At 44.8% G+C, this 17,511-nt stretch overlaps 1 protein-coding gene across 1 annotated transcript in view; it reads left to right on the top strand.

Moving 5' to 3' along the window:
• Positions 1 to 17,511, top strand: part of B4GALNT3 (beta-1,4-N-acetyl-galactosaminyltransferase 3) — a 70,315-nt gene that overhangs the window by 37,422 nt on the left and 15,382 nt on the right. The window contains exons 3-7 of the mRNA XM_077267018.1: positions 6,978 to 7,025; positions 8,419 to 8,514; positions 16,694 to 16,784; positions 16,907 to 17,007; positions 17,223 to 17,290. Coding sequence (XP_077123133.1) covers positions 6,978 to 7,025; positions 8,419 to 8,514; positions 16,694 to 16,784; positions 16,907 to 17,007; positions 17,223 to 17,290 — 404 coding nt within the window. The remainder of the gene's footprint in view (positions 1 to 6,977; positions 7,026 to 8,418; positions 8,515 to 16,693; positions 16,785 to 16,906; positions 17,008 to 17,222; positions 17,291 to 17,511) is intronic.

Consider the following 17,511-nt stretch of genomic DNA (forward strand, 5'->3'; position numbering starts at 1 on the left):
CCTTCCATCCCATCATACAAGGTGGCACATAGGACTAGAGCACCTTCCATCCCATCATACAAGGTGGCACATAGGACTAGAGCACTTTATATCCCATCCTACAAGGTGGCACATAGGACTAGAGCACCTTCCATCCCATCATACAAGGTGGCACATAGGACTAGAGCACCTTACATCCCACCATACAAGGTGGCACATAGGACTAGAGCACCTTACATCCCATCGTACAAGGTGGCACATAGGACTAGAGCACCTTACATCCCACCATACAAGGTGGTACATAGGACTAGAGCACCTTACATCCCATCATACAAGGTGGTACATAGGACTAGAGCACCTTACATCCCATCGTACAAGGTGGCACATAGGACTAGAGCACCTTACATCCCATCATACAAGGTGGCACATAGGACTAGAGCACCTTACATCCCATCATACAAGGTGGTACATAGGACTAGAGCACCTTACATCCCATCATACAAGGTGGTACATAGGACTAGAGCACCTTACATCCCATCATACAAGGTGGTACATAGGACTAGAGCACCTTGCATCCCATCGTACAAGGTGGCACATAGGACTAGAGCACCTTACATCCCATCATACAAGGTGGTACATAGGACTAGAGCACCTTACATCCCATCATACAAGGTGGTACATAGGACTAGAGCACCTTACATCCCATCGTACAAGGTGGCACATAGGACTAGAGCACCTTACATCCCATCATACAAGGTGGCACATAGGACTAGAGCACCTTACATCCCATCATACAAGGTGGCACATAGGACTAGAGCACCTTCCATCCCATCATACAAGGTGGCACAGAGGACTAGAGCACCTTACATCCCATCATACAAGGTGGCACATAGGACTAGAGCACCTTACATCCCATCGTACAAGGTGGCACATAGGACTAGAGCACCTTACATCCCATCGTACAAGGTGGCACATAGGACTAGAGCACCTTACATCCCATCATACAAGGTGGCACATAGGACTAGAGCACCTTCCATCCCATCATACAAGGTGGCACAGAGGACTAGAGCACCTTACATCCCATCATACAAGGTGGCACAGAGGACTAGAGCACCTTACATCCCATCATACAAGGTGGCACATAGGACTAGAGCACCTTACATCCCATCATACAAGGTGGCACATAGGACTAGAGCACCTTACATCCCATCATACAAGGTGGCACATAGGACTAGAGCACCTTACATCCCATCATACAAGGTGGCACATAGGACTAGAGCACCTTCCATCCCATCATACAAGGTGGCACATAGGACTAGAGCACCTTACATCCCACCATACAAGGTGGCACATAGGACTAGAGCACTTTATATCCCATCATACAAGGTGGCACATAGGACTAGAGCAACTTATATCCCATCCTACAAGGTGGCACATAGGACTAGAGCACCTTCCATCCCATCATACAAGGTGGCACATAGGACTAGAGCACCTTACATCCCATCATACAAGGTGGCACATAGGACTAGAGCACCTTACATCCCACCATACAAGGTGGCACATAGGACTAGAGCAACTTATATCCCATCCTACAAGGTGGCACATAGGACTAGAGCACCTTACATCCCATCATACAAGGTGGCACATAGGACTAGAGCACCTTACATCCCATCCTACAAGGTGGCACATAGGACTAGAGCACCTTACATCCCATCATACAAGGTGGCACAGAGGACTAGAGCACCTTACATCCCACCATACAAGGTGGTACATAGGACTAGAGCACCTTACATCCCATCATACAAGGTGGCACATAGGACTAGAGCACTTTATATCCCATCATACAAGGTGGTACATAGGACTAGAGCACCTTACATCCCATCATACAAGGTGGCACATAGGACTAGAGCACCTTACATCCCATCATACAAGGTGGCACATAGGACTAGAGCACCTTACATCCCACCATACAAGGTGGTACATAGGACTAGAGCACCTTCCATCCCATCATACAAGGTGGCACATAGGACTAGAGCACCTTACATCCCATCGTACAAGGTGGCACAGAGGACTAGAGCACCTTCCATCCCATCATACAAGGTGGCACATAGGACTAGAGCACCTTCCATCCCATCATACAAGGTGGCACATAGGACTAGAGCACTTTATATCCCATCATACAAGGTGGTACATAGGACTAGAGCAACTTATATCCCATCCTACAAGGTGGCACATAGGACTAGAGCACCTTACATCCCATCATACAAGGTGGCACATAGGACTAGAGCACCTTCCATCCCATCATACAAGGTGGCACAGAGGACTAGAGCACCTTCCATCCCATCATACAAGGTGGCACATAGGACTAGAGCACCTTACATCCCACCATACAAGGTGGCACAGAGGACTAGAGCACCTTCCATCCCATCATACAAGGTGGCACAGAGGACTAGAGCACCTTACATCCCACCATACAAGGTGGCACATAGGACTAGAGCACCTTACATCCCACCATACAAGGTGGCACATAGGACTAGAGCACCTTACATCCCATCATACAAGGTGGCACATAGGACTAGAGCACCTTACATCCCACCATACAAGGTGGTACATAGGACTAGAGCACCTTACATCCCATCATACAAGGTGGCACATAGGACTAGAGCACCTTACATCCCATCCTACAAGGTGGCACATAGGACTAGAGCACCTTACATCCCATCATACAAGGTGGTACATAGGACTAGAGCACCTTACATCCCACCATACAAGGTGGCACATAGGACTAGAGCACCTTATATCCCATCCTACAAGGTGGTACATAGGACTAGAGCACCTTACATCCCACCATACAAGGTGGCACATAGGACTAGAGCACCTTACATCCCATCATACAAGGTGGTACATAGGACTAGAGCACCTTACATCCCACCATACAAGGTGGCACATAGGACTAGAGCACCTTACATCCCATCATACAAGGTGGTACATAGGACTAGAGCACCTTACATCCCACCATACAAGGTGGTACATAGGACTAGAGCACCTTACATCCCATCATACAAGGTGGCACATAGGACTAGAGCACCTTACATCCCATCCTACAAGGTGGCACATAGGACTAGAGCACCTTACATCCCATCATACAAGGTGGTACATAGGACTAGAGCACCTTCCATCCCATCATACAAGGTGGCACATAGGACTAGAGCACCTTACATCCCATCATACAAGGTGGCACATAGGACTAGAGCACCTTACATCCCATCATACAAGGTGGCACATAGGACTAGAGCACCTTACATCCCATCATACAAGGTGGCACATAGGACTAGAGCACCTTACATCCCATCATACAAGGTGGCACATAGGACTAGAGCACCTTACATCCCATCATACAAGGTGGCACATAGGACTAGAGCACTTTATATCCCATCATACAAGGTGGTACATAGGACTAGAGCACCTTACATCCCATCATACAAGGTGGCACATAGGACTAGAGCACCTTCCATCCCATCATACAAGGTGGCACACAGGACTAGAGCACCTTACATCCCATCATAATAAGGTATTTATGGGGTTAACACCAGTGGGGAATACATTGGAGCTTTTCTCTGTGTTCAGTGACCTGCACATTATCCTTATGGGTGACCACATAGCGTGATCGTGCCGTGGGCGTCAGTTCTCGTCCTTCCCAGGTAACCTTCCTGTGCTGAAGCATTTGTGCTGGTGATCCGCCATCTGCTGCTAATCCCCTCCATGATGTCATGTGAACGCCGGACATTTTACCCTAGCATTATTCCATCGCACTACAACTCTCAGCATGAGTCACCTGCGCAGACAAACTCATAAGTACAACTAAACAGCCTCCAGGATCCTCAGCTCTGGTCACTTACATATCCCACAACTGGCTGCTGTAGAAGCGGCTGCTCCTCTGTGCTGCACAGACTTGTTTATGTCTCCTCCCCAGAAGGCAAAACAATGGGGGAGAAAAGGGTGCAGAAAGCAGGCAATGGTAATGAGAGTGACGGCGCCGAGAGTGACAGCGGCGAGAATGACAGCTCTGAGAGTGACAGGGCCGAGTGTCAGGGCCTAGAGTGACAGCGCTGAGAGTGACAGCGGCAAGAGTGACAGTGCTGAGAGTGACGGCCTAGAGTGACAGCACTGAGAGTGACAGGGCCTAGAGTGACAGCGCTGAGAGTGATAGCGGCAAGAGTGACATCACTGAGAGTGACAGTGCAGAGAGTGACAGGGCCTAGAATGACAGTGCTGGGAGTGACAGGGCCGAGAGTGTGAGGGCCTAGAGTGACAGCACTGAGAGTGACCGGGCCTAGAGTGACAGCGCTGAGAGTGACAGGGCCTAGAGTGACAGTGCTGGGAGTGACAGGGCCGAGAGTGTGAGGGCCTAGAGTGACAGCACTGAGAGTGTGAGGGCCTAGAGTGACAGCACTGAGAGTGACCGGGCCTAGAGTGACAGCGCTGAGAGTGACAGCGGCAAGAGTGACTGCACTGAGAGTGACAGGGCCTAGAGTGACAGCACTGAGAGTGACAGGGCCGAGAGTGACAGTGCTGAGAGTGACAGGGCCTAGAGTGACAGCGCTGAGAGTGACAGGGCCTAGAGTGACAGCGCTGAGAGTGACAGCGGCAAGAGTGACTGCACTGAGAGTGACAGGGCCTAGAGTGACAGCACTGAGAGTGACAGGGCCGAGAGTGACAGTGCTGAGAGTGACAGCGGCAAGAGTGACTGCACTGAGAGTGACAGGGCCTAGAGTGACAGCACTGAGAGTGACAGGGCCGAGAGTGACAGTGCTGAGAGTGACAGGGCCTAGAGTGACAGCGCTGAGAGTGACAGGGCCGAGAGTGACAGCACTGAGAGTGACCGGGCCTAGAGTGACAGCGCTGAGAGTGACAGCGGCAAGAGTGACTGCACTGAGAGTGACAGGGCCTAGAGTGACAGCACTGAGAGTGACAGGGCCGAGAGTGACAGTGCTGAGAGTGACAGGGCCTAGAGTGACAGCGCTGAGAGTGACAGGGCCTAGAATGACAGTGCTGGGAGTGACAGGGCCGAGAGTGTGAGGGCCTAGAGTGACAGCACTGAGAGTGACAGGGCCGAGAGTGACAGCACTGAGAGTGACAGGGCCGTGAGTGACAGCGCTGAGAGTGACAGGGCCTAGAGTGACAGCGCTGAGAGTGACAGCGGCAAGAGTGACAGTGCTGAGAGTGACGGCCTAGAGTGACAGGGCCGAGAGTGACAGTGCTGAGAGTGACAGGGCCTAGAATGACAGTGCTGGGAGTGACAGGGCCGAGAGTGTGAGGGCCTAGAGTGACAGCGCTGAGAGTGACAGGGCCTAGAGTGACAGCGCTGAGAGTGACAGGGCCTAGAGTGACAGCATTGAGAGTGACAGGGCCGTGAGTGACAGCGCTGAGAGTGACAGGGCCTAGAGTGACAGTGGCCTAGAGTGACAGTGGCCTAGATTGACAGGGCCTAGAGTGACAGCACTGAGAGTGACAGGGCCTAGAGTGACAGTGGCCTAGAGTGACAGTGGCCTAGATTGACAGGGCCTAGAGTGACAGGGCCTAGAGTGACAGGGCCGAGAGTGACAGCACTGAGAGTGACAGGGCCTAGAGTGGCAGAACTGAGAGTGACAGGGCCTAGAGTGACAGTGGCCTAGAGTGACTGGGACTACAGTGACAGGGACTAGAGTGACAGGGACTAGAGTGACAGGGACTAGAGGGACAGGGCCGAGAGTGACAGCGCTGAGAGTGACAGGGCCTAGAGTGACAGGGCCTAGAGTGACAGTGCTGAGAGTGACAGTGGCCGAGAGTGACAGCACTGAGAGTGACGTGGCCGAGAGTGACAGCACTGAGAGTGACAGGGCCTAGAGTGACAGGACTGAGAGTGACAGTGGCCTAAAGTGACAGCACTGATAGTGACAGGGCCTAGAGGGACAGGGCCTAGAGTGACAGCACTGAGAGTGACAGGGCCTAGAGGGACAGGGCCGAGAGTGACAGGGCCGAGAGAGACAGGGCTGAGAGTGACAGGGCCTAGAGTGACAGGGCCAAGAGTGACAGTGCTGAGAGTGACAGGGCCTAGAGTGACAGCACTGAGAGTGACAGGGCCAAGAGTGACAGTGCTGAGAGTGACAGGGCCTAGAGTGACAGTGCTGAGAGTGACAAGGCTGATGAGAGTGACAGTGCTGAGAGTGACAGGGCCTAGAGTGACAGTGCTGAGAGTGACAGAGCCTAGAGTGACAGTGCTGAGAGTGACAGCGCTTAGAGTGACAGCGCTGAGAGTGACAAGGCTGATGAGAGTGACAGTGCTGAGAGTGACAGCGCCTAGAGTGACAGTGCTGAGAGTGACAGAGCCTAGAGTGACAGTGCTGAGAGTGACAAGGCTGATGAGAGTGACAGGGCCGAGAGTGACAAGGCTGATGAGAGTGACAGTGCTGAGAGTGACAGGGCCTAGAGTGACAGTGCTGAGAGTGACAGGGCCTAGAGTGACAGTGCTGAGAGTGACAGGGCCTAGAGTGACAGTGCTGAGAGTGACAGTGCTGAGAGTGACAAGGCTGATGAGAGTGACAGCGCTGAGAGTGACAAGGCTGATGAGAGTGACAGTGCTGAGAGTGACAGGGCCTAGAGTGACAGTGCTGAGAGTGACAGTGCTGAGAGTGACAGTGCTGAGAGTGACAGGGCCTAGAGTGACAGTGCTGAGAGTGACAGGGCCTAGAGTGACAGTGCTGAGAGTGACAGGGCCTAGAGTGACAGTGCTGAGAGTGACAGTGCTGAGAGTGACAGTGCTGAGAGTGACAGGGCCTAGAGTGACAGTGCTGAGAGTGACAGGGCCTAGAGTGACAGTGCTGAGAGTGACAGTGCTGAGAGTGACAAGGCTGATGAGAGTGACAGTGCCGAGAGTGACAAGGCTGATGAGAGTGACGTCGCCAAGACTGCGTCTGATCTGATTTATGGCACTCACTGAAATCGTCTCATCTCTGCAGCTTCAAGAATCCAGCACCTGCAATCTGTCCGTCCCATGGAAGCCTGAGGTAAGAAATATATAGAAGGACCAGATAAATAGAGGCGCATGCAAAAGTTTGGGCACCCCTGGTCAAAATTACTTTTATTTTCAGACCTTAATTAGCCCGTTAGGGTTATGACTTGTTCACTATCATCATTAGGAAAGGCCGGGAGATGCAAATTTCCCAAGTTTATAAAAACCCAGCCTCCTCTAACCTTGTGCCAAAACCAGCAGCCATGAGATCTTGTAAGCAGCTGCCTAGCACTCTCAGAATGGTCGAGGCCCACAAAGCAGGAGAAGGCTATAAGAAGATAGAAAAGTGTTTTCAAGTTGCCCTTTACCCAGTTCGAAATGTAATTAAGAAATGGTCGTTACCAGGAACAGTGGAGGTCTGCAAGACCAAGCAAAATTTCAGTGAGAGCTGCTCATAGGAGGGCTGGAGAAGCAAATCAGAACCCCCACTTGATTGCAAAAGACTTTCAGAAAGATCTAGCAGACTCTGGTATTGTACATTGTACTACTGTTCAGAGACACCTGTACAAATATGGCCTTCATGGAAGAGTCATCAAAAAAACCTCTCCTGCGTCCTCACCATAGAATTCAGCATCATAACTATGCAAAACAACATCTAAACAAGCCTGATGCATTATGGAAAGAAGTCCTGTTGACAGATGAGGTTAAAATAGAACTCTGTGGCCATAATGATCAAAAAGTTATGTGTGGAGAAAAAAGGGGACAGAATTTTTGGGAAAGAACATCCCCCAACCATTAAGCATGGGGGATCAATCATACTTTGGAGTTGTGTTGCAGCCAATGGCACAGAGAACATTTCACGGGTAGAGGGAAGACTGGATTCAATGAGAATTCAACAAATTCTCGATGCAAACATAAAACATATGTAAAAAAGCTGAAGGTGAGAAGAGGAATAGGATGGCTGCTATACATGGAGAAAGATCCTAAACACAAGTCACAATCCACAAAAGAAGACCTCAACAGGCGCAAGATGAAGGTTTTACAATGGCCCTCACAGTCCCCTGATCTGAACATTATTGAAAATCTGTGGCGAGACCTCAAAATAGCAGAATTGAAAGATCCTTGGCTGGCTCAAAAAGCATTTACAAGCTGTGATACTTTCAAAAGGGGGTGCTACTAGGTACTAACCATGCAGGGTGCCCAAACTTTTCCATTGATCCATTTTCCATTTTGTAATTTTTCAAATGTAAAAAAAGAAAACTATTTACCTAAAATACAAAGGGAATGTATCTGTATCTTTAGGCCTTTAGAGATTATTTAATCTTCAACTTGCTCAACTGTTAACAATTACAGTAATTTTGACCAGGGGTGTACAAACTTTTACATGCCACTGTGGATAGATAGATAATAGATTCCAATCTGCCTTTATATTTCTGTGTCTCCTTCAGTTTGCCGGTAGGGTCAATCTCCACATATTTGAAGATTGGTGTGGAAGCAGCATCCAGCAACTCCGACGAAACCTTCACTTTCCACTTTTCCCTCATGTAAGAAAATTTCACTTATAATTTACCTACAGTAAAAGTATTAATATAGTGACCAAAACATATATGTGCAAGAATATAACTACTATAATACTGCTCCTATGGACAAGAATATAACTACTATAATACTGCCCCTATGTACAAGAATATAACTACTATAATAATGCTCCTATGTACAAGAATATAACTACTATAATACTGCTCCTATGTACAAGAATATAACTACTATAATACTGCTCCTATGTACAGGAATATAACTACTATAATACTGCCTCCTATGTACAAGAATATAACTACTATAATACTGCTCCTATGTACAAGAATATAACTACTATAATACTGCTCCTATGTACAAGAATATAACTACTATAATACTGCTCCTATGTACAAGAATATAACTACTATAATACTGCCCCTATGTACAAGAATATAACTACTATAATACTGCTCCTATGTACAGAATATAATTACTATAATACTGCCCCTATGTACAAGAATATAACTACTATAATACTGCTCCTATGTACAAGAATATAACTACTATAATACTGCCCCTGTGTACAAGAATATAGCTACTATAATACTGCTCCTATGTACAAGAATATAACTACTATAATACTGCTCCTATGTACAAGAATATAACTACTATAATACTGCCCCCTATGTACAAGAATATAACTACTATAATACTGTCCCCTATGTACAAGAATATAACTACTATAATACTGCTCCTATGTAAAAGAATATTACTACTATAATACTGCCCCCTATGTACAAGAATATAACTACTATAATACTGTCCCCTATGTACAAGAATATAACTACTATAATACTGGTCCTATGTACAAGAATATAAGTACTATAATACTGCCCCTATGTACAAGAATATAACTACTATAATACTGCTCCTATGTAAAAGAATATTACTACTATAATACTGCTCCTATGTACAAGAATATAACTACTATAATACTGCCCCTATGTACAAGAATATAACTACTATAATACTGCTCCTATGTACAAGAATATAACTACTATAATACTGCCCCTATGTACAGGAATATAACTACTATAATACTGCCCCTATGTACAAGAATATAACTACTATAATACTGCCCCTATGTACAAGAATATAACTACTATAATACTGCCTCCTATATACAAGAATATAACTACTATAATACTGCTCCCTATGTACAAGAATATAACTACTATAATACTGCCTCCTATATACAAGAATATAACTACTATAATACTGCCCCTATGTACAAGAATATAACTACTATAATACTGCCTCCTATATACAAGAATATAACTACTATAATACTGCTCCTATGTACAATAATATAACTACTATAATACCGCCCCTATGTACAGGAATATAACTACTATAATACTGCTCCTATGTACAAGAATATAACTACTATAATACTGCCCCTATGTACAAGAATATAACTACTATAATACTGCCCCTATGTACAAGAATATAACTACTATAATACTGCCTCCTATATACAAGAATATAACTACTATAATACTGCCCCTATGTACAAGAATATAACTACTATAATACTGCCTCCTATATACAAGAATATAACTACTATAATACTGCTCCTATGTACAATAATATAACTACTATAATACCGCCCCTATGTACAGGAATATAACTACTATAATACTGCTCCTATGTACAAGAATATAACTACTATAATACTGCCCCTATGTACAAGAATATAACTACTATAATACTGCCCCTATGTACAAGAATATAACTACTATAATACTGCCTCCTATATACAAGAATATAACTACTATAATACTGCTCCCTATGTACAAGAATATAACTACTATAATACTGCCCCTATGTACAAGAATATAACTACTATAATACTGCCTCCTATATACAAGAATATAACTACTATAATACTGCTCCTATGTACAATAATATAACTACTATAATACTGCCCCTATGTACAGGAATATAACTACTATAATACTGCTCCTATGTACAAGAATATAACTACTATAATACTGCCCCTATGTACAAGAATATAAGTACTATAATACTGCTCCTATGTACAAGAATATAACTACTATAATACTGCCCCTATGTACAAGAATATAAGTACTATAATACTGCCCCTATGTACAAGAATATAACTACTATAATACTGCCCCTATGTACAGGAATATAAGTACTATAATACTGCCCCTATGTACAAGAATATAACTACTATAATACTGCCCCTATGTACAGGAATATAACTACTATAATACTGCTCCTATGTACAAGAATATAACTACTATAATACTGCCCCTATGTACAAGAATATAACTACTATAATACTGCCTCCTATATACAAGAATATAACTACTATAATACTGCTCCCTATGTACAAGAATATAACTACTATAATACTGCCCCTATGTACAAGAATATAACTACTATAATACTGCCTCCTATATACAAGAATATAACTACTATAATACTGCCCCTATGTACAAGAATATAAGTACTATAATACTGCCCCTATGTACAGGAATATAAGTACTATAATACTGCCCCTATGTACAAGAATATAACTACTATAATACTGCCCCTATGTACAGGAATATAAGTACTATAATACCGCCCCTATGTACAAGAATATAACTACTATAATACTGCTCCTATATACAAGAATATAACTACTATAATACTGCCCCTATGTACAGGAATATAACTACTATAATACTGCCCCTATGTACAAGAATATAACTACTATAATACTGCCCCCTATATACAAGAATATAACTACTATAATACTGCTCCTATGTACAAGAATATAACTACTATAATACTGCTCCTATATACAAGAATATAATTACTATAATACTGCCCCTATGTACAAGAATATAACTACTATAAATGATCTTTTTATTTAAAAACTCACAACGATATATTACAGAATATTTACATTGAAATCGCAACATAATAAAGGGAATAAATCTTGCGTTGTTACATCACATAAACAATAACATTAGAAAACATTGCCAAATCCCAACAGTTCCCTCCGCTTTTTCCTGATCTATGGAACATAAATGTTTCTCTATAATGGATGGAGTCCATTATAAAGTCCAGCATCAGACAGCGGCCGGACAGATCTCCAGGACTCCGTCCACCTGGACTTCCATGGTGTTACACAGAATCCCCACCGTCATTTCTCTCCAGACTGAAGGACCACAATGACGGACCCAGCCTCCAGTGTCTCCTGGCTGCAGTCACATGGGCATTGCCCTTCAGACACGTCTCACTGTTCACATTACTGGAGCTTATTCTCAGCCACATCCTGGTCACTTAGACTTTGTGGTCTTCTTCCTCCTTCCACTGCTGTCGCCTGCAGCGCCCCACCTCTTCGTGGACACAGGAGGGTCAGGATCCACCTCATCAGACATTTTCTATGGTGTATGAAGCACCCTGCTCCATTTGTGCCTCTTCTTCTTTGTCTTCTCCCAGTAAATTATAACTTCCGGGACTTGTCTCCAGCACTGGAGGCTCAGAGGTTTTCTGTGCTGCTATGACTTTTCTGAAGGAATCCACAAAGGCTTTTTTTCTTCCTACAGTCACATACCCGTCCACATCCACACTGGACACTGTGGTCAGATTTACAGCTTCTACAGATGTGCTCGGCTGCTGCTCGGACGGTTTGGAGACAGGTTTTCTGGACACCTTAGGTGTCTCTTTAGTTACTGGTATTTTAGGCCCTACTTTAGTGTCTGAACATTGTTTAGATCTTAGTTTCATGGTCAATCACGGTAGTTTACGTCTTTCCTTAGCGGCTGAATGTACTTTACATTTGTTCAGTGGCTGGTGAGCCTAGTAGTGCAGCATCCGTTAGTAATATCTCAGTCCTTGGAGCATGTTGAACTGCTACTATGGCTTGTCACCTTATCATGACTGATAACACCTCTATATACAGTAGATAACACAGGATCCACCATTCACAATAGGTGATGTTACAGCTCGCCTCCTCCTCCTGTACAATGACTGATAACACCTCTATATACAGTAGATAACACGGGATCCACCATTCACAATAGGTGAAGTCACAGCTCACCTCCCCCTCCTGTACAATGTCTGATAGCACCTCTATATACAGTAGATAACACAGGATCCACCATTCACAATAGGTGATGTTACAGCTCGCCTCCTCCTCCTGTACAATGACTGATAACACCTCTATATACAGTAGATAACACGGGATCCACCATTCACAATAGGTGAAGTCACAGCTCACCTCCCCCTCCTGTACAATGTCTGATAGCACCTCTATATACAGTAGATAACACAGGATCCACCATTCACAATAGGTGATGTTACAGCTCGCCTCCTCCTCCTGTACAATGACTGATAACACCTCTATATACAGTAGATAACACGGGATCCACCATTCACAATAGGTGAAGTCACAGCTCACCTCCCCCTCCTGTACAATGTCTGATAGCACCTCTATATACAGTAGATAACACAGGATCCACCATTCACAATAGGTGATGTCACAGCTCACCTCCTCCTCCTGTACAATGTCTGATAGCACCTCTATATACAGTAGATAACACGGGATCCACCATTCACAATAGGTGATGTCACAGCTCACCTCCTCCTGTACAATGACTGATAACACCTCTATATACAGTAGATAACACAGGATCCACCATTCACAATAGGTGATGTCACAGCTCACCTCCTCCTCCTGTACAATGAGTGATAACACCTCTATATACAGTAGATAACACGGGATCCACCATTCACAATAGGTGATGTCACAGCTCACCTCCTCCTGTACAATGACTGATAACACCTCTATATACAGTAGATAACACGGGATCCACCATTCACAATAGGTGAAGTCACAGCTCACCTCCCCCTCCTGTACAATGACTGATAACACCTCTATATACAGTAGATAACACAGGATCCACCATTCACAATAGGTGATGTCACAGCTCACCTCCTCCTCCTGTACAATGAGTGATAACACCTCTATATACAGTAGATAACACGGGATCCACCATTCACAATAGGTGATGTCACAGCTCACCTCCTCCTGTACAATGACTGATAACACCTCTATATACAGTAGATAACACGGGATCCACCATTCACAATAGGTGAAGTCACAGCTCACCTCCCCCTCCTGTACAATGACTGATAGCACCTCTATATACAGTAGATAACACAGGATCCACCATTCACAATAGGTGATGTCACAGCTCACCTCCTCCTCCTGTACAATGACTGATAACACCTCTATATACAGTAGATAACACAGGATCCACCATTCACAATAGGTGATGTCACAGCTCACCTCCTCCTCCTGTACAATGACTGATAACACCTCTATATACAGTAGATAACACAGGATCCACCATTCACAATAGGTGATGTCACAGCTCACCTCCTCCTGTACAATGAGTGATAACACCTCTATATACAGTAGATAACACAGGATCAACCATTCACAATAGGTGATGTCACAGCTCACCTCCTCCTGTACAATGAGTGATAACACCTCTATATACAGTAGATAACACAGGATCAACCATTCACAATAGGTGATGTCACAGCTCACCTCCTCCTGTACAATGACTGATAACACCTCTATATACAGTAGATAACCCAGGATCCATCATTCACAATAGGTGATGTCACAGCTCACCTCCTCCTCCTGTACAGTGACTGATAACACCTCTATATACAGTAGATAGCACAGGATCCACCATTCACAATAGGTGATGTTACAGCTCGCCTCCTCCTCCTGTACAATGACTGATAACACCTCTATATACAGTAAATAGCACAGGATGCACCCTTCACAATAGGTGATGTTACAGCTCACCTCCTCCTCCTGTACAATGACTGATAACACCTCTATATACAGTAGATAACACAGGATCCACTATTCACAATAGGTGATGTCACAGCTCACCTCCTCCTCCTTCCTTCACGGTATCTTTTACACACGCTCATTAGCTGCTTCCATAGTTGGTCTGTTGCTACTAATGTACATGTGAATTCCACCAAACAACAGGTGGTGTGAGTCTAGCATAGCCCCAGTTGTCGGCATATTACGTGTGATGCACCCATGGTGCTTTTAGGATTTCACTTTCATTAGTACAATGATGGTGAGAACCTTTGTCCTGATTCAGCCCTGCTTCTGCTTCTATACGTCTATTTCACTGTGTACAAGTTATGTTTAGTCATAATGGCCAATTTATAGACGCTTTACAAGAAGTAAAGGATAGAAGGAAGAATTTATGTGAAATGCGTCAGGGATACATTTATGGGTTTTTACGATATGGGTGACCTTGTTAATAGAAACCTTGATTGGAAACACATTAACCAAGTTTGTGCTTTTTAAAGCTACAGTACAATACAATGAGTTGGGAGTAAAATCTGTGATGTGAAACGCGTCAGCCACTTGTCAGTTCCTGAAGATCTTTTCTGATATCTAAGCATTACGGGTAAGAATGTTTCATGTCAGAAAGTATCAGCCACATCGGTGCTTTGAGGGATCCTTTACAATACTTGTGGGTAAGAATTCTTGACTCAAAACGCGTCGGCCATGCTTGTGCTGTTAGGGATCTTTTTTGCTTTGATTTATGAATAATAATCTTTAAATGTGAAAAGTGTCAGCAGTTTTTGTGCAGTAAGAGATATGTATCAAGAAGTATCAGCCACCAGGAAGAGTTTCTTGTGTGAAACGCGTCGGCACACATCCACGAGGCCTTTTCCTTAGGTACGACTTCTCATTAGGAGTCTTGCTTTGAGACTTATATAACAAAACCTGGCACTCAACTTACAATATATGCAAGTGGTTTTATTTTACAGCAACAAAAACGTTTCGGTCACAAATTTTGACCTTCATCAGTTACTGTGAACAGAATATAATATACAAAGAAAAGGTAAAAAAATAAAAAATAAAGTATATACAAAATAGACTAGCTGGTAGGCATATGGCAAATATATGGCATAACGTATTAATGCACTGTCAATAATACAAAGAGAATGGAAGAACCGACTGATCATGGCACAAAATTAGGAATAGAGTATAGAAGGGTGATGAGTAGTGTTGAGCGATACCTTCCAATATTTGAAAGTATCGGTATCGGATTGGATCGGCCGATATCAAAAAAATATCGGATATCGCCGATACCGATACCCGATACCAATGCAAGTCAATGGGACACAAATATCGGAAGTGATCCTGGATGGTTCCCAGGGTCTGGAGGAGAGGAGACTCTCCTTCAGGCCCTGGGATCCATATTCATGTAAAAAATAAAGAATAAAAATAAAAAATATGGATATACTCACCCCTCCGACGAACCCTGGCTGTCACCGCTGCAAGCGTCTGCCTCCATTCCTAAGAATGCAGAGTGAAGGACCTTCGATGACGTCGCGGCTTGTGATTGGTCGCGTGACCGCTCACGCGACCAATCACAAGCCGCGACGTCATCGCAGGTCCTACACTCACTGCATTCTTAGGAATGGAGGCAGACGCTTGCAGCGGTGACAGCCAGGGGCCGTCGGAGGGGTGAGTATATCCATATTGTTTATTTTTATTCTTTATTTTTTACATGAATATGGATCCCAGGGCCTGAAGGAGAGTCTCCTCTCCTCCAGACCCTGGGAACCATACGCACCGCACACGCCTGGGAGCTTATAGGAACTTCCGATTCCGATTTCCGATATCACAAAAATATCGGAACTCGGTATCGGAATTCCGATACAGCGAATATCAGCCGATACCCGATACTTGCAGTATTGGAATGCTCAACACTAGTGATGAGGTGGTATAGAAAGGGTCACATACCGTTTTGTTGGTGGTATTTATGGAAAGCTTATAGTATTAAGCAGGTATTGTGGCATTTCTGTAATACAGAGTAAGATGTGTAGAAGGAGGTGGAATCTGACCGTGAAAAAATGCATATAAGTTGAGTGCCAGGTTTTGTTATATACTACTGAGGTGTTGGAACCTACCTGGGCACCACATTCTGAGGTTGAGACTCGTCAGCCATGTTTGTGCTTGTAAAGATTCATCACAATACAATGAGCACAAATCTCTGGCGTGAAACGCGTCAGCCAGGTTTAAGGGCTTTCTTTGAGATTCTTTGACTATTTCCGATTTTTCTGTTTCCCCAGATTCGCACAACAGTCAGTAAACTGGCAATAACCCCACAGTGGACCAACTACGGGGTCCGCATGTTTGGGTTCCTCCACCCGGCTACGGATGGTAAGGTCTGAGGGTCTCGTCTTATGTCATGTCTTCCTCCAGGACATGAAGTGTTATCATAGGGTCATAGCCAATCTACGACAGTGGGTTATAATGTAACACGCGGATGTTCTTTCCGGCAGATGATTTCCAGTTCGCGGTTTCTTCCGATGACAACTCCGAGTTCTGGCTCAGCGACGATCAGACGGTGGCGAAGCTGCGGCTCCTGTGCCGAGTAGGACCGGTAAGGATAGGCGATCCCTCTGCATGTGCACATAGCCATCACTCCACCGCCGGGCTCATAGATATAGAGAGAATAAAGGGGGCCCCGAATCTACTGACTACACTACTGTGCTGCACTGATACATTGTAACAAACCCTCAGCTGTGAGAGGTCTGCGCACACAACTATCTCGCCTCATCCAAAAAGCATCTTAACGCTTTATTTTCTGTACTGCAGGCAGAGAAACATTGGACTGCCCCCGGGGAGTATGGGAAATTTCAAGGTCAAATTTCGGCGTCAGTCAGGTAAGACGCAGAGATAAATGTCTGTACCCCAAAGAGGCCTGTGCTGTGGAGGGAGCGCCCCAATAATCGAAGGATAAGCCAACCCTTCACATTGATTCTCTGAATCTCCTTTTTCCCATTCAACTATTCCTGGGGCTCTGCGTGGGTGGGAAGAAAACAAACCCCGCCCCCGCCCAAGATCATCGGCCATAACAGAGATTGTACTACAACAGATAGGAGGG

The sequence above is a fragment of the Ranitomeya variabilis genome, chromosome 5 (genome assembly GCF_051348905.1).
Source record: "Ranitomeya variabilis isolate aRanVar5 chromosome 5, aRanVar5.hap1, whole genome shotgun sequence".
NCBI lineage: Eukaryota > Metazoa > Chordata > Amphibia > Anura > Dendrobatidae > Ranitomeya > Ranitomeya variabilis.